The 24,316-nt window shown below is 55.4% G+C and overlaps 1 protein-coding gene across 1 annotated transcript; it reads left to right on the top strand.

The window, feature by feature from the left end:
* The first annotated feature begins 71 nt into the window (after nucleotides 1-71).
* PRPF8 (pre-mRNA processing factor 8) lies at nucleotides 72-23,831 on the top strand. The gene is made up of 43 exons (XM_053367696.1): nucleotides 72-220; nucleotides 1,236-1,350; nucleotides 1,551-1,719; nucleotides 2,821-2,985; nucleotides 3,068-3,286; nucleotides 4,741-4,953; nucleotides 5,297-5,422; nucleotides 5,536-5,641; nucleotides 5,935-6,125; nucleotides 6,711-6,830; nucleotides 7,036-7,225; nucleotides 7,509-7,628; nucleotides 8,172-8,306; nucleotides 8,444-8,573; nucleotides 8,965-9,161; nucleotides 9,855-10,061; nucleotides 10,153-10,316; nucleotides 10,669-10,795; nucleotides 10,929-11,121; nucleotides 11,597-11,784; nucleotides 11,904-12,142; nucleotides 12,553-12,699; nucleotides 12,823-13,033; nucleotides 13,644-13,760; nucleotides 13,855-14,102; nucleotides 14,195-14,374; nucleotides 14,492-14,627; nucleotides 15,064-15,233; nucleotides 15,332-15,461; nucleotides 15,627-15,773; nucleotides 16,272-16,432; nucleotides 16,564-16,755; nucleotides 17,995-18,232; nucleotides 18,388-18,516; nucleotides 18,658-18,771; nucleotides 18,914-19,087; nucleotides 19,288-19,481; nucleotides 19,806-20,045; nucleotides 20,153-20,294; nucleotides 21,217-21,357; nucleotides 21,938-22,077; nucleotides 22,279-22,481; nucleotides 23,414-23,831. Exons 2-43 carry the CDS (start codon nucleotides 1,251-1,253, stop codon nucleotides 23,566-23,568), a joined length of 7,008 nt encoding a protein of 2,335 aa, XP_053223671.1. The 5' UTR covers nucleotides 72-220; nucleotides 1,236-1,250; the 3' UTR covers nucleotides 23,569-23,831.
* The last annotated feature ends 485 nt before the right edge of the window (nucleotides 23,832-24,316 follow it).

The following is a 24,316-nucleotide window of genomic DNA, read 5'->3' on the forward strand; positions in this document are numbered from 1 at the left end:
CCGTTTGCGCACACCGCGCTCCGCCACATCCGGTTCCGCGGCGCCGCGCCTGCGCAGTGGCTTCGATCTGCGTCCCGAGGGCGGCGTTGGTGGCGGCCATTAGAGTTTTCCGAGGCGCCCAGAGAGAAGCGGCGGCGGCGGCAGCGAGAGAGAAAGCGGGACCCGGAGCGGAGGCGAGGGGAGAGGAAGAGCCGGGCAGCCCCCCTCGCGGAGGGGACAGGTATACAGAGAGAGCCGGGCCTTGGGGGAAACCGGAGTGGCCGATTCGGATTAACGGCTCCACATGCGCCAATCCGGATTAAGGGCCGCACCTCCCCGGGAGAAGCGCCCTAAGGGTCGTTTTAAATGTGCGTGCAAAATACGGCACGACTAATTTATACGTGGAGCGTGTGTGTGTGTGTGTGTGTGTGTGTGTGTATGTATATATATATGTTTGTACGTATGTATATTATGTATAAGTATGTATGTGTGTATGTTTATATATATGTACACGTGTATGTATGTATATACACATACACACACACGTCACTTTTGTGTACATACACACACACACATATACGTATATGTATTTGTACGGCTGATGTAATTCTGTTTGTAAGGCACCCACATTCCAGCACACGAGTCTGCATGCAACTAAGCTTTACTTGGAGGAGACCCCCAGTGAGTCATGCCCTTTGGGTCTTTCAGGGGGTCTCCTCTGAGTAGGGCTGACCTTGGCGCAACACACACACACACACACACACACACACATTTCTAAATGTTGAAATGTGCCCTCATTTGTTTGCATGTACCATTTTTGTGGGCGTGTTTTGGATGTGCTTTGATATTTATATTTAAATGAACTTGTGAGGGAGCTGTAGTCCTGCAGCCTCTGGAGGGCACCCAGACGGCTCCCGCTGATCAACCTCATCAGATGGACGGACCTGGGGTGTGATACTGCCTTGGCCTCTTAGCCTGAGGCTTTGCCAGGCCTCCTCATATAAAAAGTAAAACATGGGAAACACTGATTTTCTTGTAATGTAAATCTTCCTGCAGAACATATTCCACAGCTTTGTGAGATATTCTCCCTCATGAAGGATTTCTGGGATTTTTTAAATGCTTTTCTGTCTCTCCGCAGAGGTGGTGTGTTTGGCGGGGTGGAGGTTGGACCGTGGGAAGTGCAGTGCAGTAGAATTCACACCCCTTGGAAGGAGGAGTACCCACTTCTCTCTCCCTGATTTGCTTTCTCTTCTCAGCCCTAACTCCTCAACATGGCAGGCGTGTTCCCTTTCCGGGGGCCCTGCCCCCCAATGCCTGCTCCCTTGACCCCACTGCCTGACTACATGTCTGAAGAAAAGCTGCAAGAAAAAGGTATGGCTGTGGCAGGATCTGTGTGCCTATTTTAGAGGGAGGGAGGCCTGTCTGCTTAGACCCTGGGGGGGGGGTTGCCCTCTTGGCCTGAAAGGCATTCGTTGCAAATAGTTCTCCAGGATTTCAGTAAGAGCACCTTCCCCAACCCCCCCTGGAGAGGGCAAGGATTGATGCTGGGACCTCGCCTGCTCCCCTTCCAGCTCGCAAGTGGCAGCAGCTGCAGGCCAAGCGCTATGCCGAGAAGCGGAAGTTTGGTTTTGTGGATGCGCAGAAGGAGGATATGCCGCCAGAGCACGTGCGGAAGATCATCCGGGACCATGGGGACATGACCAACAGGAAGTTCCGGCATGACAAGCGGGTCTATTTGGGGTGAGAAGGGGAGATAGTGACCTCGGGCAGTTTGGGGGTGTGGGGTGCTTCTGGCGTTGCTTATGTTGGGGTGCTTCTGGCGTTGCTTATGTTGGGGAGCAGCCAGGCCTTTCGAGGGGTGGGAGGCTGAGTTGATTCTGGGAGCTTTTGGCAGAATCCTTTATGCTTTTTACTGGGAGGATCTCCAAGTTAAGAACTTCAAAGAAGCCCTGAACTGAGTCGGACAGAAGGCCCAGCAACCTGTTTTCCCCCATGTGGAGGCACTGACCTTCTTTGGCTTCTCAAAAACTGGTCCTAAGAGGCAGACTGCCTCTGAATGTGGAGATTTAATTTAGCCATTAGGACTGGCAGCCATTGATAGCTTTATTTATTTCACCCTATTCAGTGGTTGCCTGTTCACCGCAAGTGCTTTACAGCTCTGCCTTGAACCTTCAGTGACCTGATGTCAGCTGATTGACAGGTGGGCAGCCCCATCCATCTGTCAGAAGTGGCCAGCAGAGGGTTGGCCACTCTTGGATCTGGCCTTCTTAACTTGATCCAATTCCCCCTCCCCAAAGACTTATATTTTGCTTATATTTAGCAAGCAAAGCTTAAGGCATTGAAACCGTCAAGGTTGCCAGATGCAATACATGCAATTGACATCCATTCACTGTTACCCATTCATGAAACAAACCCACAGAAAATTAAAAGTACTGCAATTTTTCCCCTGGAAAATGTACCTGCAGAGCTTTGTGGTTGTGTGTTGGCTGCTAACAGCAAGTCAGCTAAGCCTGATGATAATAAAGCTTCTGACTACCAGTTGCTGGAAATGGCAGGAAGGAAGATTTGCTTTTGTGCTCACTTCCTGCTTAATAATAATAATAATAATTTATTATTTGTACCCCGCCCATCTGGCTGGGTTTCCCCAGCCACTCTGGGCTGCTTATGGTCTTCTTCCCTTTGGGGCGTCTGGTTGATCACTGTGAGGACAGGATGCTGGACTAGACAGGCCCCCTTTGGCTTGATCCTGCATGGCAGACCTTTTCTGATGTTTGTATGACATTTGTAAGGACTGGCCCAACCTTTAGAGCCTGTTTTAGCTTTGCTTTTCCTCCCTCCCAGTGCCCTCAAATACATGCCCCATGCAGTCCTGAAGCTTCTGGAAAACATGCCGATGCCCTGGGAGCAGATTCGCGACGTCCCTGTTCTGTACCACATCACGGGGGCCATCTCCTTTGTCAACGAGATCCCGTGGGTGATCGAACCTGTCTACATTGCCCAGTGGGGGTAAGTGAGGTCTCCCATCCGGCTCCAGGGGCTTGGTCTTGCAATGTGCATCTCAGCCCCTGACCCTCCCAATCTGCTCCAGGTCCATGTGGATCATGATGAGGCGGGAGAAGAGGGACCGGAGGCATTTCAAACGCATGCGCTTCCCGCCCTTCGATGATGAGGAGCCGCCCCTTGACTATGCTGACAACATCCTGGACGTGGAGCCCCTGGAGGCCATCCAGCTGGAGCTGGATCCTGAGGAGGACGCCCCAGTCCTGGACTGGTTCTACGACCACCAGCCTCTGAAGGACAACCGCAAGTGGGTACCATCTTGCCTGGGCTCATGGCTAAAGCAGAAAATCCTCTATGTCAGGCTCTGTATAGAAGGCAGGGATGGAAAGAGTGGGACCAGGTAGAGAGGGGGTCAACCAGAAGGGGGTCTTTATGGGCATCGAATTCTACTACCCCAAACAAGGCATGGCGACTGGCAGTGATTAAGAAACCCACAGAATAGGCAGAAGACAAGTTAGGGGGCTTAAAGGCAAGTTGCTAATTTCAGTATCAGTTTCCGTTTATGGAATTTGTATCATGGCAGCAAGGAGCCTCTCTCCCCTTTCTCGTCATCCTTTGTGGTCGTCCATTATTCGCAAACACTTTGAGCCCTCAGTATGAGTTTTCCAAATAACCTGGATTCTAAAAATCTACCTGAAGACTGAATGTGTCATTACGTACTATCTCCTTCTGGTAACCCTCCACTCTCCTCCCTACCCTGGATTCTGGATCCTAATCCCCTTTTAAAAAAAATTATTTAACCAATTTATCGATACAAATATCAACCGCAAAAGACACATACAACAAAAACCATGATAACAGTAATAATACAATTTGACAATTCAGATTTGGATACATTGATATACCTGTGACTGCACCTTTTTAAACAATATTTTCCCACCTCTCTCTCTCCTCCCTCTACTTCCCACCACTATCCGCCTTATCACTTAAATATTCGTTCCAGATTCTTCATACTTATCCATTCTTATTTTGCGTCGACATGCAATTCGTTCATATGTAGCTAATCTGGCCATATTATCAATCCATGTGCTCAATGGAATCTTTTTGCAGCTCTTCCAGTCCATCAAAACAAGTTTTTTTGCTTCTAATATAGCACGGTACATCCATTTTTTTTAATCCCTTCTTTGATTTTTCTGCAGAAACGTACCAGGATTGTGTTTGTTGAATTATGCTTTTTGTTCCATCGTGTTTGTTAAAAATGAAATTACTTGGGGGGGGGGGAGCTTCACTAGGGCTTGAAAATGGTGCTGCTGGAGAGCTTTGGAAAGTGTCAGTTAGGGTGGCTGAGAGGTGATGCACTTGCTTTTTTGGCTTGGGAGAACAGCCTGCACTCTCAACAGCCCCTTACTCCAATGCTGTTCCTTTGTGTCTCCTGCTGGAGAAGGGAGAGCTCTGAAGGTACACATGGGTTGGCTTTCAGCTGGGCCCAGTCGGCACCTTCAGAGCCCTCCTTTGGGAAGCTGTGGAACTCAGGACTAGATCTGTGCCTTCCCCAGATGTAGGCTCCCCATCAGTTCCAGCTGGGACCTCTGAGAATATCCTGCTTTTGGTGACTGAAGCCTTCCTTGTCTCTATTGCTAAGCACTGCCAGTTTGACCTGCAAAAATACCACACCAGGTTCTGTGTGCAAGGCCTGGTTTCTGCTGTGGGGATGGGAAGGAGAATGGGTTTGAAAGTTGGCTTTCTGCTCTGGGCCTGCAGATACGTCAACGGTTCCACCTACCAGCGCTGGCAGTTCACCCTCCCCATGATGTCCACCCTCTACCGCCTGGCCAACCAGCTCCTCACGGACCTTGTGGACGACAACTACTTCTACCTCTTTGACCTGAAGGCCTTTTTCACCTCCAAGGCCCTCAACATGGCCATCCCAGGGGGGCCCAAGTTTGAGCCCCTGGTCCGAGACATTAACCTGCAGTAAGTGGGAGCCTTTTTCCCTTGGGGGTGGGAGGGAGATTTGGTGTTTTAGGACCCAGGCTGCTTTTGGAGGAAGCCCATCTGGGGTTCACTGCCCTTGGACCATTTCAGGTGTATTTTGACAGGACCCGGGGGGGGGCTGCTAAGAACCACTGGGGGACAGTCGCTTGACCTGTGTGGCAGTGAAAGCAGGCTTTGAGGGGGGCAGCTGTAGCAGGCTGCTGTTTCCAGGGAGATCTCTCCACGGCCAGCTTGAGGCAGGGAAGGAGGGAGGTGCCAGGTTTGTTCCCCTGCCCCAGAGAGCCCTGGAGCTGACCACCCGCCTCCCTTCTGGTCCTAACAGGGATGAGGACTGGAACGAGTTCAATGACATCAACAAGATCATCATCCGGCAGCCCATCCGGACAGAGTACAAGATCGCCTTCCCCTACCTGTACAACAACCTTCCCCACCACGTCCACCTCACCTGGTGAGATTTTGAGGGTGGGTGGGGCTGGGCCAGTTGCGGGGTGGGGACGGGAGGGAGGGAAGGAGGAAGTGGTGGAGGGCACAGCTCTGCCTGACGCCACCTGTTCCGTGCAGGTATCACACCCCGAACGTCGTCTTCATCAAGACGGAGGATCCGGACCTGCCAGCTTTCTACTTTGACCCCCTCATCAACCCCATTTCGCACAGGCACTCTGTTAAGGTGGGCTCATGGATCTAGTGAGGAGGGGGACATTTATTCATTAGCGGGTGGGGGGGTGAGTCCACCCTGCCTTTCTGCCTTGAAAGTGGGTAGAGCAAAGAATGGAAATTTCCTACACACTTGTCCCCCCATCTATCCTCCGCCCAGCAAGGAAGAGGCATCAGAAGGGCCTGAGCTTCCCCACTGCACTTACAAAGGAAGGCAGGCAGGCAGGGAGGCTCACTTAAACAACTCCGTAAATGTTTGCTGGCAGTTTCTGGAGGGTTTTTGTGTGCGCTGGTTTCTCCTTCCAGAGCCAGGAGCCTCTCCCTGATGATGATGAGGAGTTTGAGCTCCCGGAGTTTGTGGAGCCCTTCCTGAAGGAGACACCCCTCTACACCGACAACACAGCCAATGGCATCGCCCTCCTCTGGGCCCCTCGGCCCTTCAACCTGCGCTCTGGCAGGACCCGCAGGGCCCTCGACATCCCCCTCGTCAAGAACTGGTAAGGGGGCTCTTAAAAACACATTTCCCAATGGCATTTTTAAGTGGAACTGGGAGAGACTCCTGCCTGAAATCCAGCAGAGCTGCTACCAGTTAGTGTAGACAGTACTGAGCTAGGTGGACCAAGGGTCTGACTCAGTATAATGCAGCTTCCTGTGTTTCTTTTAGTCCTACCCAGAGTGGACATGACTAACTTGGGTCCCTTAAATTCAACATGCCTCTGAGCAGGACTTGATGAGATACAACTGAGGGTGTTTTTTCAGTTGTTCCATTGTAAATCCTTGAGTGCTAACTTAGTGGTTGTAAACTTCCTGGAGCTCTTGCTGGAGAAGTAAAACATGTTACTGTATCTCATTTTACTTTGTAAGATTTATACATTGCTTGATTTTAAAAACACACTCAAAGCGATTTACAGAAAAGGTAAACAATGAAATAATCATTAAGAACAGCAATAGACATTTGAAAAGTTAGGATAACATTCTTCTAAATATCTGGGTAGACTTCTTTAAATAGAAATGTTTTTAGCAGGTGCCAGCCTGATATCAATAGGCAGGGAGTTCCAAAACTTTTTGCCTTTGACTCCCAGGTACCGAGAGCATTGCCCTGCTGGGCAGCCCGTCAAAGTCCGCGTCTCTTACCAGAAGCTGCTCAAGTACTACGTCCTGAATGCTCTCAAGCACCGACCCCCCAAGGCCCAGAAGAAGAGGTGAGTGGCCCTCCCTGGAGGGGAGTCCATAGCTCAGTGACAGAGCATCTGCTTTGCAGGCATTGGGGTCCTTGTTCAAGCCCCACTGACGTCTTGGGGAGGAGGGAAGGGTGTCAGGTGATGGGAACTGGGCCTAGTGGACCAGGCAGCTTCCTGCACCTTCATGTGACACGCAGCCTGCCTTCTTCTCCTCTCTCCCCTCCAGGTACCTCTTCCGCTCCTTCAAGGCCACCAAGTTCTTCCAGTCGACCAAGCTGGACTGGGTGGAGGTGGGGCTCCAGGTCTGCCGCCAGGGCTACAACATGCTCAACCTCTTGATCCACCGCAAGAACCTCAATTATCTCCACCTGGACTACAACTTCAACCTGAAGCCCGTCAAGACCCTCACCACCAAGGTGCCGGCTCTGTTCCCCAACAGGGGCTGACCTTCTCCAGTCAGTGAGGGGCCACAACACAGCCCCTTCCCGAGTCCCATTCTTCTGTGAAAGGGATTGTGGGTAGCTGCTGCCAGTCGAGTCATGGGAAGATGGAGCTGGCCTTCCCTGTCAGCCAGCTCCTGCTCCTAGCCTGATTTGGGGAGGGGGGCTTGGCAGCTGCTGCTGGAGCCTTGGGCAGCTTCTTTGGTGCAGTTGCTGTTGGGGGGTTCTGCCCAGCACACCTCTCCCTCTTTGTCTGCAGGAGAGGAAGAAGTCCCGCTTTGGCAATGCTTTCCACCTTTGCCGGGAGGTGCTGCGCCTGACCAAGCTGGTGGTGGACAGCCATGTCCAGTACAGGCTGGGCAACGTGGACGCCTTCCAGGTAGGTCATTCCCAGCCCAGCCCCTTTTCTGCCGCCAAGAAGGAATGTAGCAGAAGAACGCAAGGAGAGCCCTCGGGATCAGTTCAAAGGGGCCCCGTAATAGTCCAGCTTCCTGTCTTTGTAGCAGCCAGCCAGCTGCCCCTTAATCCACAAGCAGGATCCTAGCACCAGAGTCCCCTCCCCTTCTGCGTTTTCCAGCAGCTGGCATTCGGAAGCATTGCTGCCTCTGACGGGGGGTGGGCAGAGCATGGCCATGCTGGCTAGGAGCCATTGATTGCCATTATCCCCCATGAATTTTTCCGGTCGTCTTTGGCAGCCTATCTAGGTTAGCGGCCATCACAGCTGGGTTCAGGGTTGCCCTCATGGGCCCTCCCCTTCGGGGTATTAGAGGATGCTCAACTAGATATGCCCCCCAGTGTGACTCTTCAGTTCTGAAGGGAGATGCATGTCACTTGCAGAGAGGCTGTGCAAGTGCCCCCCCCCATTGTAACATTGGCCTTCTCTCTCTCTCTCTAATCCCCAACTGCCCCCCTCTGCCCGCAGCTTTCAGATGGCCTCCAGTACATCTTTGCCCACGTGGGGCAGCTGACGGGGATGTACAGGTACAAGTACAAGCTGATGAGGCAGATCCGGATGTGCAAAGACCTGAAGCACCTCATCTATTACCGCTTCAACACGGTGAGTCCAGCAGGGAGCCTGGATGGGGGGTTGCAGCTGAGCTGGGAGTGGAAGGTGGAAGCGGGGGGAGGAATGCTGATCTGCTGGGTTCCCCCACCCCAGTTTTTTAATATGCTTTTCCTGCCCCCTTCTCCTAGGGGCCGGTGGGGAAGGGTCCTGGCTGCGGCTTCTGGGCGCCCGGCTGGCGCGTCTGGCTCTTCTTCATGCGAGGCATCACTCCCCTGCTGGAGCGCTGGCTGGGCAACCTCCTGGCCAGGCAGTTCGAAGGTGAGCAGATGGGGAGGGAAGGGGGGGGTTATGCTGCTGTCCATTTTGTGCCGCCTTTCAGCCAAGGAGGCTCCCAAGATTAAGAAGATGCCAAATAATGCAACTACAAATGACCGATATTCAAAGCATACCAACAATATTGAAATCCAAACACACCTGCGTTTGTGCTAGAAAAAGAGCATTCCCTGCAAAAATGTTAAGAGACAAGGAGGACACTTGAGTAGCATCTCTGCCTTACAAGGTTCTTGGTTTGTCTGGGGTTTCCTGAGCCATCTGGGTGGGAGTCTTTGGGGGCCATTTCCAGAGTTCTCTCCCCCCCCCCTTGCTGCATAGCTGTTTGGCTGGCCTCGTCTTTCCTTCCCTGACCAACCTTTCCTTCCTCCCCTCTTAGGCCGCCACTCCAAGGGGGTGGCCAAGACTGTCACCAAGCAGCGTGTGGAATCCCACTTTGACCTGGAGTTGCGCGCAGCCGTCATGCACGACATCCTGGACATGATGCCCGAGGGGATCAAGCAGAACAAGGCCAGGACCATCTTGCAACACCTGAGTGAAGCCTGGCGGTGCTGGAAAGCCAACATCCCCTGGAAGGCAAGTCCCTTGTGGCCCCTGGCTGCCCCCCAACCAAACACCCATATAGGACATTGGGAGCTGCCTTATGGAGTCGGACCCTTGGTCTACCTGGCCCACTGTTGTCCACACTGACTGGCAGAGGCTCCCCAGGATTTCAGGCAGGCCTCTCTTCCAGTTAGAGAATGAAAGAGTTGGAAGGGACCCCACACCCTGCAACGCAGAAATCTCAGCTAACGAATCCCTCAGCAGGTGGTCGTCTAATCTCTTCTTAAAAACTTAAAAAAGGAGAGTCCTCCACCTTTCCAGGGAGTATGTACCTTTCTCAGAACTTGAATCCATTGGTTTGGTTCCTGCCCTCCAGAGCAGCAGAGAACAAGCTTGCTCCACCTTCCCTGCGACGGCCCTTGAGATATTGGGCTCTCAGTCGCCCCTTCTCCAGGCTAAACATCACGAACTCCCCAGGTTGTATCAGGACATGCTGGGGATTGAACCCAGGATCAATGATCCTGTCCTCCTTCCACCTGATGCCAACTCCTCCAGGCAGCTTGCTCTTTGTCCTTCCTGTCTTAGAAATCTGTATTTTATTGAACTTCACAGAATAATAAAAAGCATAGACAAAACCAGAACTTGGAGTATGTGTATCTTTGACCTTATGCAGCATAGTAAAGGTCCTGTCCCACCCAGTGACCTCTCCCTCCCTCCCCCTGCCAGGTGCCAGGGCTGCCGACCCCCATTGAGAACATGATCCTGCGCTACGTGAAGGCCAAGGCCGACTGGTGGACCAACACGGCGCACTACAACCGCGAACGCATCCGGCGCGGAGCCACCGTGGACAAGACAGTCTGCAAGAAGAACTTGGGCCGCCTGACACGGCTGTACCTGAAGGCAGAGCAGGAGCGGCAGCACAACTACCTGAAGGTGGGGCCAGGTGGAGTGGGGCGGGGGGCTATGGGGCGGGGTGGCGGAGAGACCGCTGCCTGACTGTGTGCCTGCTGTGCCTCCCCCACAGGATGGCCCCTACATCACGGCGGAGGAGGCCGTGGCCGTCTACACCACCACCGTCCACTGGCTGGAGAGCCGGCGCTTCTCGCCCATCCCCTTCCCCCCTCTCTCCTACAAGCACGACACCAAGCTGCTCATCCTGGCCCTGGAGAGGCTCAAGGAGGCCTACAGGTGAGCCGCGGGAAGGCGGGAGGGCACAGGCCACATTGCGGGGCCCAAACAGCGCTCTGGTCCAATGCTGGTGGCTGCCAGCCACAACGGCTATGCATCACTGCTGAATAGCTGCTGGTGGAAGCTGCAGGAGGGGAGAGAGGGGCTCTTGCGGTCCTGCTTGGGGGCTTCCCTTTGGGGCACTTGGGTGGCCGCTGTGAGAATGTGATGTTGAGCCTGATCCAGCAGCCAGCCAGGCTCTTCCCAGGTTCTTATGGTGGCCTTGGGGAACCCTGCTTTCTGAGGAATTGTGGCCATTGAGGAATGCCTACCATTCCATGAAATGTAACTTCCCTTCCTCCCTCCCATGCAGTGTGAAGTCTCGGCTGAACCAGTCCCAGCGGGAGGAGCTGGGCCTCATTGAGCAGGCTTACGACAACCCCCACGAGGCCTTGTCCCGCATCAAGCGACACTTGCTGACCCAGCGAGCCTTCAAGGAGGTGAGGCTGTTGGAGGGGGGAGCGCCCACAGGGCCTCAGCATCCCCAGAGTGATGTGTTCCCGGCTGTGGCGTCCTTGGGGTGCCCTTCCCTCGCCCCCTGCTGGCTGACTCCTCTTCATCCTCTTTGGCCAGGTGGGCATTGAGTTCATGGACCTCTACAGCCACCTCGTCCCGGTCTATGACGTGGAGCCCCTGGAGAAGATCACAGACGCCTACCTGGACCAGTACCTGTGGTACGAGGCCGACAAGAGGCGCCTCTTCCCGCCCTGGATCAAGCCAGCAGACACGGAGCCCCCTCCGCTGCTCGTCTACAAGTGGTGCCAGGGTGAGCCCTGTGGGGAGAGGGGGCCTGGGGCGGGGGGCTTCTTGGTTGTCCTGTGTAGGAAGTTGCCTGGTACTAAATCAGGCTGTGGGTCCATCTAGCTCAGCTTTGTCTGCAGTGACTGGCAGAGGCTCTCCAGGGGCTCAAGTGTGTGGGGGGGGTGCTTTTCCCAGTCATACCTGTAGATGCCATCACAGGTGCTCTTGTCCGTGGGAAGCATCCATGGATCCAGCCCTCTGAGCAGCCTCTGTCTGCTTTGAGAGAGGGTTGGGTGTTTCCTGATTGGGAAGAGGGCTGAGGAAGGCCTTGGCTGTTGAACCGTCAGCCCCTGAGCCTATTCCTTGACTCCAGTTCCTCCAGGGGGGGTTTGAGCAGAGCACAGCTGGCCTCGGGGGTTCCTTTCTTCCCTTCCTTCCTTAGCAGGATGGAACTGGATTGAGCTGGGCTCCTTCTCTTCCCGCCCTCCCTTCCCTTCCAGGCATCAACAACCTGCAGGACGTGTGGGAGACCAGCGAGGGCGAGTGCAACGTCATGCTGGAGTCTCGCTTTGAGAAGATGTACGAAAAGATCGACCTGACGCTCCTCAACAGGCTCCTGCGCCTCATTGTTGACCACAACATCGCCGACTACATGACAGCCAAGAACAACGTGGTCATCAACTACAAGGTGGGGCCTGGGGGCGTCTTCCTCCGAGGGCCCAGGGCCTCCTTCACACAGGCGGAGTCTGAGCTTGGCTGGCTGGGGCTTGTGCCCCCTCTGGCTGACCTGTCTCTTTCCTCCCCCAGGACATGAACCACACCAACTCCTACGGCATCATCCGCGGCCTCCAGTTTGCCTCCTTCATCGTCCAGTACTACGGCCTGGTGATGGACCTGCTGGTGCTTGGCCTGCATCGTGCCAGTGAGATGGCCGGCCCCCCGCAGATGCCCAATGACTTCCTCAGCTTCCAGGACATTGCCACCGAGGTGGCCCACCCCATCCGCCTCTTCTGCAGATACATTGACCGCATCCACATCTTCTTCAGGTACTGGGGGCCGTGGAGGGAGCAGGAGAAGGGGGTGTGTGCTCCTGCAGATAGGTGGCTCCAGGAGGAATGCCAATGAGATGAGGAGGGGCCCTCGTAGCGGAGTGGCACAGAGCCCCTGCTTGGCTTTCAGAAGACACTGGGTCCAGTTCCTAGTGGCGCCTCCAGGAAGGGCTGGGAAAACCTCCCTGCCTAAAACCCTGTAGAGATGCTACCAGCCAGTGTTGGCAACACTGATCTGGATGGACTGATGGGGCGGCGCAAGGCAGCTTCCTACGATCCCATTGCTGAACTGGAAAGACCCCCCTCTGCACACAGCCTGCCCATGCCCAGCTTTGCTCCAAAGGGTATTGTGTCCTGGTGGTGTGGAGTTCTGACCCTCCTGACTTTGCCCTCTGCTGCTTCCTCAGGTTCACTGCCGATGAGGCAAGGGACCTGATTCAGCGCTACCTGACGGAGCACCCGGACCCCAACAATGAGAACATCGTCGGCTACAACAACAAGAAGTGTTGGCCCCGAGATGCCCGGATGCGGCTGATGAAGCACGACGTCAACCTGTGAGTGGCTGGCTCCGGGGTCAAGTGGACGGGCCGGTTGCCCTCCTGGCTCTGTGGCCAGAAAGGGGGTGGGTTGTGGGGCCTGCCTGGGCCAGGGGATTGACACCTCTTCCCTCCTGCCAGGGGCCGGGCCGTCTTCTGGGACATCAAGAACCGCCTGCCGCGCTCGGTCACCACGGTGCAGTGGGAGAACAGCTTTGTCTCCGTCTACAGCAAGGACAACCCCAACCTGCTCTTCAACATGTGCGGCTTCGAGTGCCGCATCCTGCCCAAGTGCCGCACGAGCTACGAGGAGTTCACACACAAGGACGGCGTCTGGAATCTGCAGAACGAGGTGGGGGCAGAGGGCGGGCTGTGTCTGGGGAACAGTCCCCTTTGGGTTCAAAGAGGCCACGGCCAGGTCAGTCCATGGGAGGCGGTGCTTACTTTTGCATGCTGGTCGATGGAAATCACAGCAGGGGAAAGTTGCTGCCATTGTGCTTCTGTTCCCCTTTTGGGCTTCACTTTGAGGCATCTGGTTCACCACTGTGTGGAATTTTGGGCAATGATGGCGGCCCCTTGGCCTAATCCACCTGCTGCAGGCCTCTTCTGGTTACTTTCAAAGAGAATGAGACAAGTTCACAGACAGGGCTGTTTTCTCCCTCCACTGTTGGAGACAGAAGTGCAGGGAATGCTGCTTGTGGGCTTTCCTTTGAGGGTGCCTAGTTGGTCCGTGTGAGAAGAGGATGCTGTGCTAGGTAGAATCAAAGAATTATAGAGTTGGAAAGGACCCCCTAATCTGACCCCTGTGGTGCTGGCACAGCTAAAGAATCCCTGGCTGGTGGCCCCAAACGTCCAAAGAAGGAAAGTTCCACTGTCAGAAAGTTCTTCCTGAGGTTTAGTCCTTTGGCCTGATCCAGCACTGCAGGGCCCTCCTGAAGTCCTTGCTCTGGCTACTCTTTCAGGTGACCAAGGAGCGGACGGCTCAGTGCTTCCTGCGGGTGGACGATGAATCCATGCAGAGGTTCCACAACCGGGTCAGGCAGATCCTGATGGCCTCCGGCTCCACCACCTTCACCAAGGTCAGGAGAGGGGCCTGTCTTTGGGCCTGGGGTGTGTTTGTGTGGTCTCAGTGCAGAGTCTCTGAGGCCTGGCTCTCCGCTCTCTGCTTTTCAGATCGTGAACAAGTGGAACACGGCCCTGATTGGGCTGATGACCTACTTCCGGGAGGCCGTAGTCAACACCCAGGAGCTGCTGGACCTGCTGGTGAAGTGCGAGAACAAGATCCAGACTCGGATCAAGATTGGCCTGAACTCCAAGATGCCCAGCCGCTTTCCGCCGGTCGTCTTCTACACCCCCAAGGAGCTGGGGGGCCTGGGGATGCTGTCCATGGGGCACGTCCTCATCCCCCAGTCTGACCTCAGGTGAGCTGGGAGGAGAGAGGCCGGGTGGGGAGTGGAAAGACCTTCTGGCAGGGACTTCTCTCCACCCACACCTTCTCCCCGCTTCCCTGCAGGTGGTCCAAGCAGACGGACGTGGGCATCACCCACTTCCGCTCGGGAATGAGCCATGAGGAGGACCAGCTGATCCCCAACTTGTACCGCTACATCCAGCCATGGGAGAGCGAGTTCATTGACTCCCAGCGGGTGTGGGCCGAGTATGCCCTCAAGAGGCAGGAGGCCATCGCTCAGAACAGGTGCGCTTGAGAGGCAGGAGAGTGCCTCTTTCTCCTCCCTCCCTCCCTCCCTGGTGGGGCAGGAGAAGAAAAGTGAGGAGCCAGCTGCAGCCTTGTCTCTCCCCTTCTCCTTCCCAGGCGCCTGACTCTGGAGGATTTGGAGGACTCGTGGGACAGGGGCATCCCTCGCATCAACACCCTCTTCCAGAAGGACCGCCACACCCTGGCCTACGACAAGGGCTGGAGGGTCAGGACGGACTTCAAGCAGTACCAGGTAGGAGGGTCCCTGGCTTCCATAAACCTGCCCCCAGCGCCCTCTCACCCTGCCCTGTAAAAAGCATTGTTCAGAAGAGCGGTCTGCGCAACCCAACCAAGGACGGTGGTAACACATCAAAATTCAGTAACAGTTAATTGTACATTTGTTCAAAATGAAATTGAAATTACTAAGCTTAATTAATTCAACAAAACTGATAAATGTCATCTGGTGAGCCCAGCTTTTCAGAGTCTGGCAGTTATTTTCACCTCCAGTAGGGAAGTCCCCTGCCTCACTGGGCTAGAGCCAACCCCTCTTTCTCTTACAAGGGCTGGTGGCTTGGCAAGCGACAAAACCTTCCCCCCACTAAACTGCCCAGGGGTGCTGAGCCCTCTGCTCTTGTTCCTCTCCGCCTGACGCTTCTCCTTCTCTAACGTTCTCCCCCTGCCCCTTCCAGGTCCTGAAGCAGAACCCGTTCTGGTGGACCCACCAGCGCCACGACGGGAAGCTCTGGAACCTGAACAACTACCGTACGGACATGATCCAGGCGCTGGGCGGGGTGGAGGGCATCCTGGAGCACACCCTCTTCAAGGGCACCTACTTCCCAACCTGGGAGGGTCTCTTTTGGTAAGGAGGATGGGGGGCGTGGAAGAGAGAGGTCAGAAGACCCTTGCGTGACTCCAGGCCTGAGCTCAGGCCTCACCGTGCCTGTGTTTTGCTTCTAGGGAAAAGGCTTCCGGGTTTGAGGAGTCCATGAAGTGGAAGAAGCTGACCAACGCCCAGCGCTCAGGTCTCAACCAGATCCCCAACAGAAGGTTCACCCTCTGGTGGTCTCCCACCATCAACAGGGCCAACGTGAGTCTCCTACTGGCTGGGGGGGGGGCTACTCCTGAGTCATCTCTTGAGGGGCAGCTGGTGGGGACATCAACTCTGTCTCTCCTCCGCACCCCCCAGCTTTCCACTTCTAAGGTTTTGTGGCGCTTCCCCCCTTTTCCTGAACGTCTGCCCTTCTCCTTGCAGGTATACGTGGGCTTCCAGGTGCAGCTGGACCTGACAGGCATCTTCATGCACGGCAAGATCCCCACACTGAAGATCTCCCTCATCCAGATCTTCCGGGCCCATTTGTGGCAGAAGATCCATGAGAGCATCGTCATGGACTTGTGCCAGGTGAGGAGGCAGCCAAGCGGGGTAGAAGGAGCAGCCGTAGGCTCAGTCTCTGGCCTTGGTCAGTCTAGCTCAGGCTGCCCCCTCTGACTGGCAGCAGCGTCTCTCTGGGGTTGCAGGCTAGTGGATTTTCTCCACCACCACTGCCCTCCTTGGAGATGCTGTCGGGGTGAACCTGGGACATTCTGAGCCCCAAGTGGAGGGAAAACCACCTCCTCTGCTCCAGCCAGTTCCAAGCTGCTCTTAAGGGGGCTCTCTGGCTTCTGTTCTGCCCCCCAAAAGGAAAATGGGAAGGCGCCAAATTGTGGGGGGGGGGGCAGAGGCTGTAAGAGGGTTTGTTTAGCGAACCTTCCGGCACAGTGAATGAGTCTCAAGGCTTTGCAGAAACCTCTTAAACCTCTGGGTGAGACAGGACTCAGGGGGATCCCTCTGTTGCTGCTGCCTTCTTGGGGGAGACTTCTGGGCCCACGGGGCTGTTCTGAGTGGTCCACTTCTCCCCAGGTCTTTGACCAAGAGCTGGACGCCCTGGAGATTGAGACAGTGCAGAAGGAGACGATCCACCCCAGGAAGTCCTACAAGATGAACTCCTCCTGCGCAGACATCCTCCTCTTTGCTTCCTACAAGTGGAACGTCTCCCGTCCCTCCCTGTTGGCAGACTCCAAGTGAGTCCGCCTGCTTCTTCCCACTGAGGGCAAGCGGGGGAGGAGGGGGAGGAGGGAGGCCCCCTTGGGGTGGTGGCAAGGCTCCTGGGCTTGCCGAGTGCCATGCCAACGGCTGCCTGCTTCCTGCGCAGGGACGTGATGGACAGCACCACCACCCAGAAGTACTGGATCGACATCCAATTGCGTTGGGGCGACTACGACTCCCACGACATTGAGCGTTACGCCCGGGCAAAGTTCCTGGACTACACCACGGACAACATGAGCATCTACCCATCTCCCACCGGCGTCCTCATCGCCATCGACCTGGCCTATAACCTGCACAGGTGAGGGGGTGGGAGGGTGTTTTCCAGGGGATGCAAAGTAGGTTGGGGTCCCAGCAGGGTTTGGGGGCTCGCCTCTTAATAGGAACCTAAGAAGAGCCTGTCTGCTGGATCAGACTGGTCCCGTCTAATCTCCTTTGGGAGAAACACAGGGTAGCCCAGGTGGGTTGGCAGGGAATCGCCCTGTAAAGTAGACATGCAGAATGCCCGGCTTAAAAGCAATTATGCTAAAGGTGAGGGGGCTGGGAAACCTTGTCAAAAGAAAACACATCACCTCGGACATAAACACCATGAAACCCCACACAGCCTTCTTACAAGAAGTTCACAACTCACCCAAATGAATCAAACTCCTGAGCGAACCCTGCTTCAGTCAGCAGTGGGCAGCACTCGGATCAGGAAAAGCTCATGGAGTAGCCATAGTACTCAGAGACTTGAATTTTTAATTATTCTTTTATTTATACCCCACCCACCTGGCTGGGTTTCCCCAGACACTCTAGGTGGCTTACAGCATATATAAAACATAGTAAAATATCAAACTCTAAAAGCCACAACAGTGCTAAAAGACAAAGGAGGCGGATTCGCTAAAGATGGCAAAACTAAACTGACACTCGGCTTCATATATGCCCCTTTGAGAGAAAGGGCAGGATAGAAGTTTAGATAAAGCAAAATTAAACAGCCCAGCACCTTGATGCCCTAGTGAGAAGCTCACAAACAAGGTCTGAGCATCTCTGCACAGTCTGCACCTTGTCTTCCAGCGACCGGGATTCAGAAGCAGAGTCTGCTGCCTCCAGCAATCGCTGGTAGCCTTGTCCCCTTCCGTGACTTTGAGCAATCCTTTAGAGGAAGAGCCTGGCTGCTGGATCAGGCCCAGAGGGGCCCATCTCCCCCATCTTTGCACAATAGCCAGCCAGGTGCTATCATTGGAAGCCCATGAGCAGGACCAGGGGCAACAGCATGCTCCCTTCTTGCGATTCCCTTCAGCTGCTGTTACTCAGAGGTCGAGCATAGCTATAGTTACCTGCACCCCACCCATAAGCTTCTCCTGGGACTACCAAAAAGTAGATAAGCAAGCCAACCATACCAGACCCCGAGCTTTCTTTGGTCCACAGAATGGGTCCCCATATAGGTGACTGCGACCGCCCTGGAGGAACGGGAGTGTCTGTGCAGCCAGCTGTGTGGAAGGGAGGGGAGGGGCTGGCTCTGATATGTGACCCTGACCTTCCCCCTGCTTGGCTTCCCCAGCGCCTACGGGAACTGGTTCCCTGGGAGCAAGCCCCTGATCCAGCAGGCCATGGCCAAGATCATGAAGGCGAACCCGGCTCTCTACGTCCTGCGGGAGCGGATCCGGAAGGGGCTGCAGCTCTACTCCTCCGAGCCCACCGAGCCCTACCTGTCCTCCCAGAACTACGGGGAGCTCTTCTCCAACCAGATCATCTGGTTTGTCGACGACACCAACGTCTACAGGGTCACCATCCACAAAGTGAGAGCCGCCACTGACCCTGCGGGCTGGGGAGGAGGCGGCCTGTCCGCGGCCTGAGAGATCTCCCAGTGCTGCTGTAACCTGCTTTGAACCGGGGTGGGGGGGAGGGCAACGAAGGGTCTAGACACTCAAGGGCTTGTTCTTTCCCCTTCCAGACCTTTGAAGGGAACCTGACGACCAAGCCCATCAATGGGGCCATCTTCATCTTCAACCCCCGGACGGGGCAGCTCTTCCTGAAGATCATCCACACCTCCGTGTGGGCGGGGCAGAAGCGGTTGGGCCAGGTGAGGAGGCGGGGCCTGGGCCAGCTCCGCGGCCACCTGTGCATGCGCCAGAGTTTTAAAAGGAGCCATTGGGCCAATGGCAGGGCTGGTTCTTTACTCAGCGCCTTCTCTTCCTTTTCTCCCTCCCCATCCCTTTTCCAGCTGGCCAAGTGGAAGACGGCTGAGGAAGTGGCGGCCCTGATCCGCTCCCTGCCCGTTGAGGAGCAACCGAAGCAGATCATCGTCACTCGGAAGGGCATGTTGGACCCTCTGGAGGTGGGCTGGGGTCTTTGTCTTGGGGTGGGGGTGACTCCCTTGGCACCCGCAGAGTCTGCTCTCCTCCAGGTGGCGCTGGAGACCTCTGGCCCCACCCTGCTCTCCTGACCCGCCTCTCTTCTCTCTCTCTCCCTCCTCCCAGGTGCACTTGCTGGATTTCCCCAACATCGTCATCAAAGGCTCGGAGCTCCAGTTGCCCTTCCAGGCCTGCCTGAAAGTGGAGAAGTTCGGGGACCTCATCCTGAAGGCCACAGAGCCCCAGATGGTGCTCTTCAACCTCTACGACGACTGGCTGAAGACCATTTCCTCCTACACGGTGAGGCTGGGGTGGGAGAGCCCCTCCAGCAGAAACTGGCGTCTGCCGGGGGCTTGGAGCATGGTGGCACCCCCTCTGGCTGAGCTCTTGAGGCTTCCCAGAGAAGGAGTCCCTCCCCAGCAAGATCCAGCCGCAGATGCCCACCCTTTGGGACGCACTTGCATCCCTGTTCACCCGTCTCCTCCTCTCTCTGCCTGCAGGCCTTCTCGCGCCTGATCCTCATCCTCCGGGCTCTGCACGTGAACAACGACCGGGCCAAGGTCATCCTGAAGCCAGACAAGACCACCATCACGGAGCCTCACCACATCTGGCCCACCCTGACGGACGAGGAGTGGATCAAAGTGGAGGTGCAGCTGAAGGACTTGATCTTGGCCGACTATGGGAAGAAGAACAAGTAAGAGGCTCCCTAGCCTTTTCAGCCAGAGGGGCGCATTTCTTCTTTGGGGCGGGGGCAAGCACATGCTTCTTGTGGAGGGGCAGGGGCATACGAGGAATGGATGTCGGTTCTTGTGGAGAGAGGCAGTCCTTGAGGCACTGCCCTCTTGGGACCTCCCTGAGCTTGACCCCCTTCTCCCCCATCTTAGCACCAGCCGCAGTTTTTAAGAAGCAGAGGGAGGGAGGGAGGTTTGTCCTGCTGCCTTAGCAGGTGCCATGGTAGGAGAGTGTCTCCAGGCCTCTGCCTGCCCGATCTCACCTTTCCTGGCTCCTCTCTCGCCAGCGTGAACGTGGCCTCCCTGACGCAGTCTGAGATCCGGGACATCATCCTGGGCATGGAGATCTCTGCCCCTTCGCAGCAGCGCCAGCAGATCGCCGAGATCGAGAAGCAGACCAAGGAGCAGTCGCAGCTGACGGCCACCCAGACACGGACCGTGAACAAGCACGGCGATGAGATCATCACCTCCACCACCAGCAACTACGAGACCCAGACCTTCTCCTCCAAGACAGAGTGGCGCGTCAGGTGGGCAGCCGAGGGCTGGCGGGGCAGCAGCAGGTGTGGCCTTGGGTGAGGCGGGGGCATGCCTGGGTCCTCCAGTAACCCTCTTCCTCTCGTCTCCCTCCAAACAGGGCCATCTCCGCTGCCAACCTCCACCTGCGGACAAACCACATCTACGTCTCGTCGGATGACATCAAGGAGACAGGCTACACTTACATCCTTCCCAAGAATGTCCTGAAAAAGTTCATCTGCATATCGGACCTGCGTGCTCAGGTGCCCTGGCCGGTGGTGGTGAAGGCGGGGTTGGTGGCGGTTGAGGGAGTAACGGACTTGGGCCCTGGGGGGGTGTCTTTGCTCTCTTTTGCGCTCGCGCGCGCGCGCTCTCTCTCTCTCTCTCTCTCTCTCTCTCTCTGTGCCCCATGGCTCTTTTCCCCTCCTCCCAACTAACTGGCTGGCTGCGTTCTTGCCCACATTCTGTTCCCCTCCTGATCTCACTGATACCCACTGCCAGTATTATTCCTCGGCAAAAATGTTTTAAATGCTAGGAATTTTCTCTTTGGGGATAGGGAGGAGTCCAAAATAACAGTGTCAGCCAGTAAAATTGTGTGTGACAAAGACAAATAGTTAATTAGAGAGGGAGGGAGGCTTTATAACTAGGCCAGAAGTTGGTCATAAAATTGACGCAACTTTCAGTTCTCTTTTCCTCATGAAAACTAACACTCCAGAACATCACAACTGTTCTTCCTGTTGTGTTTTGTGTACAATGTCAGTGCAACGTAGACGGCACGGCTCTGATGTTTTTGTCATATACTGTAAAGCTTTGCTGCCCCAGGAATTCCAGCTCAACCTTCTCTACTCCTTGGGTCTTCTTGCTGTCATTGTGGGGATCATCTGCAGGCCTCCAGATGGTGCTGGACTCCAACTCCCAGCAGCCAGCAGGGCCAGGGACCAGGGGTGATGATGATGATGACGGGAGCTGTAGGTCAGCAACCACTGGAGGGCGCCATTCCCCCGCCTGTTTCACTGGATCTGATTTTTTCCTGTGTGTGGCTTGAACCCTCGTTCCCTTCCTGTCCACTGACCTATTTCATCCGACTTGGTTCTGTGGGGCTTCCTGGGCCTTTTGCCTCCTGGGGCTGCTTTGCCAAAGCCTCTCACTGAGGCTGGTGTGCCTTTTCTTTTTTCCCCCTCCCAGATTGCAGGATACCTGTATGGGGTGAGCCCTCCAGACAACCCCCAGGTGAAGGAGATCCGGTGCATCGTGATGGTGCCTCAGTGGGGCACTCACCAGACCGTCCACCTTCCTGGCCAGCTGCCCCAACACGAGTACCTCAAGGTGCGTCTGGCCTGGGCACCCCAAACGCGGCAGGGGAGGCAGCTCTGGGTGTCTCGGTGAATGGCCTTTATCTTGTGCCTCTGGGGGAGGAAGTCATGAGTGGTTAATGCAGCAGCAACACAGTTCTATCCTTGAATTTTTGAATCATTCCAAGGTGATTTAGGAACATCCCATGAAAACAGTTCCAAAAAACCCCAGGTGGGAACATCTGTTTATTTTTAATCCTGAAACCAGAGACCTTTTTGCCCAGCTAGGAAACCTGCTTGAAATAATAAGGTCTGTGGTCTTTTTTAGAAAACACAGACCTTGGGTGTTAGTCGCATCCCAGCAGGGATTTGCTGCTCCTTCTTGCCACCATCTTTGTGCTGCTTCTGGTCCCCACCTGTGGGCTGGAGGGGGCAGAAGAACAACTAAGCCCCACGGCAGGGCACAGCGGCTTGGGCCTGCCTGCGTTCCTTGCGGAGAGGTCTGGCTCGCTCTGTCTGTTAGCCAACGGCGCCCCACCCCACCCCCTTTGGGAAGCCTCCCCCTGCCGCCAGCCCTGGAAGGAGTCAGCGATGACTTTCTCTCAATTTTTCAGGAGATGGAGCCCCTGGGGTGGATCCACACGCAGCCAAATGAGTCGCCCCAGCTCTCCCCACAGGACGTCACCACCCATGCCAAAGTCATGGCCGAGAACCCCTCTTGGGATGGCGAAAAGACCATCATCATCACCTGCAGGTGAGTCCCAGAGGCAGGAGAGGCTGTGGCCCCTGCTTGGAGGCTGGAGCAATCACTGTCGCACCTGGGCAGTGTGCTTGGGCGCTGGGCGTCTTTGATCCCCTTGGAGGGCACAGGTGGGAACTGAGCTCTGCTGAGGAGGGGGGCGGAACAGAACTTGCCCTGTTCCTTGTCTTCACTCCGGGTTTCTCCCCTGCCCAGCTTCACCCCCGGCTCCTGCACCTTGACGGCCTACAAGCTGACCCCCAGCGGCTACGAGTGGGGCAGGCAGAACACCGACAAAGGGAACAACCCCAAGGGCTACCTGCCCTCCCACTACGAGAGGGTGCAGATGCTGCTCTCCGATCGCTTCTTGGGCTTCTTCATGGTGCCAGCGCAAGGCTCCTGGAACTACAACTTCATGGGTGAGTTGAGGCGGAGGGGTTTCTGCTGCGATGGCCCATCCCATAATGAGCCTCTTCCTCTTCTCTCCAGGCTGATGGGCCTGTGACCTAGAAGCAGCTCTCCCTGGTTAGCCTTCTCTCCGGTCAAGACCTGCCTCCTCCCCTCCCCAGGATCTTTCCCCCCAGACTGATCCAGTCCCCTGAAGCTCTGAGCTTTTGTGTCTCCCGCAGCTTGTTCTGGTGGCAGAGATGAGGCTGCTGAGAAAACCAGCCAGCTGTGCCCACCACCCCACCTGCGCCTTCGCTTCCTGCCAAGCAGGATGTAGCCGTTCTGCTCAGAAAGGAAACGGAGGGGAGGATGGCAGCCTTACTTCTGCCCTTCCTGCTGAGCAGCAGAATCAGCCTAGGCCGGGATGGGGGGCAGGGGCAAGAGATCTGTGGCACTTGATATGTTGTTGGGCTCCCCGCTCCTGCCAGCCCTGGCTGCTGGGAGTCCATAAAGCACCCGGAGACGCCACAGAACTCCCCATGTCGGCCTAGCCTCAGCCCCGCCGTGATGTTTTCTCACCATCCATTCCTGGCACCAAAGCAGGAGCCATTGAAGCTAAATGTCAGAAGATTCAGGGCAGAAGGAAGGACTTCTTCATGCAGCGCAGACTGTGGAACTCAACCCCACAGGAGGCAGGGCTCGCCACCCACTTGGATGGCTTTAAAAGAGGATTAGAGGGCAATCAAGGAAGTGGGGGCAGGGGCTATCGATGGCTACGAAGCCACACTGGCTGTGCTCTGCCTCCAGACACCAGTTGCTAGAAACCCCAGGGGGGGAGAGTTGCTCTTGTGTTCGAATCCTGCTTGCTGGCTTCCAAGAGGGGCATCTGGGTGGCCCCTGCGAGAAGAGGAGGCCTGACCAGATGGGACTGATGGCGGTGTTTGTGTCCCCCCCCCCCTTGCAGGTGTCCGTCACGATCCCAACATGAAGTACGAGCTGCAGTTGGCGAACCCCAAAGAGTTCTACCACGAGGTCCACCGCCCCTCCCACTTCCTGAACTTTGCCCTCCTGCAGGAAGGGGAGGTGTACTCTGCTGACCGAGAGGACCTCTACTCCTAGGCCCAGGGTGGCCGAGGGAACCAGGCGCTCGCTGGCCAAGACACAGAACTGTTGACATTCAACAGTGCCTGCCATGTTTTACCTTCTCACCTGCCCAGTTAATGTTCAGCATCTCCCTCCCCCGCCCCTTTTAAGGTTTCCGAGTCAAGTCACTTTACAACACTTGTGTAAAGTGTGTGTATTGGTTGGTATGTGTGTGTGTATAGTGCCTGCTTCTGAGTGTAGTTACACAGTTGTTTAATAAAAATTTTGTATAAATGGGAGCTTTGTGTGGTCTCTCTCAGCAGGTGGGGAACACCAGAGAATGTTGTTAATTACATTTGCATTCTGTCCTATACACATAGACCTCAGAACAGTTCACAACATACAAATTACAATATAAAAACACAAATACATAATAAAAACAAAGACCGCTCAATAGCCTCCCTGCTTCCACAAGGTGGTTGGCAGAAATGTAAGTCACATCCCATTGCCAGAAAAGTTTTCAAGGAGGTTAATTTTTGCCCTCCAAGGAGGTTAAATTTTGCCCTCCAAGCCGGGGAAGCCCTAATTTCTGTGATGGTGTTACATGCAGGAGGCCCCAAAGTCAGTCTCCCAGTGGTATCTCCCAATAGTGCTTTGAGAGACTGTCCCTCTGGCCCACCTGAAACCCTCAAGAGCCACTGCCAGCCAGTGTTGGCAGTACTGAGCTAAGTCGCTCAATGACTGGTTCCTTATAAGGCAGCTTCCTAGGCTCAGATACGGAGTG

This window comes from Podarcis raffonei, chromosome 15 (assembly GCF_027172205.1).
Source record: "Podarcis raffonei isolate rPodRaf1 chromosome 15, rPodRaf1.pri, whole genome shotgun sequence".
In the NCBI taxonomy this organism is placed as follows: domain Eukaryota; kingdom Metazoa; phylum Chordata; class Lepidosauria; order Squamata; family Lacertidae; genus Podarcis; species Podarcis raffonei.

Bases quoted from the DNA above. Each gene is read 5' to 3' on its own strand.
- PRPF8 (XM_053367696.1), top strand. From the start codon at position 1,251: ATGGCAGGCGTGTTCCCTTTCCGGGGGCCCTGCCCCCCAATGCCTGCT. The intron at 1,720-2,820 runs GTGAGAAGGGGA...CCTCCCTCCCAG, and splicing joins GACAAGCGGGTCTATTTGGG to TGCCCTCAAATACATGCCCC. The intron at 14,375-14,491 runs GTGCGCTTGAGA...TCTCCTTCCCAG, and splicing joins GAGGCCATCGCTCAGAACAG to GCGCCTGACTCTGGAGGATT.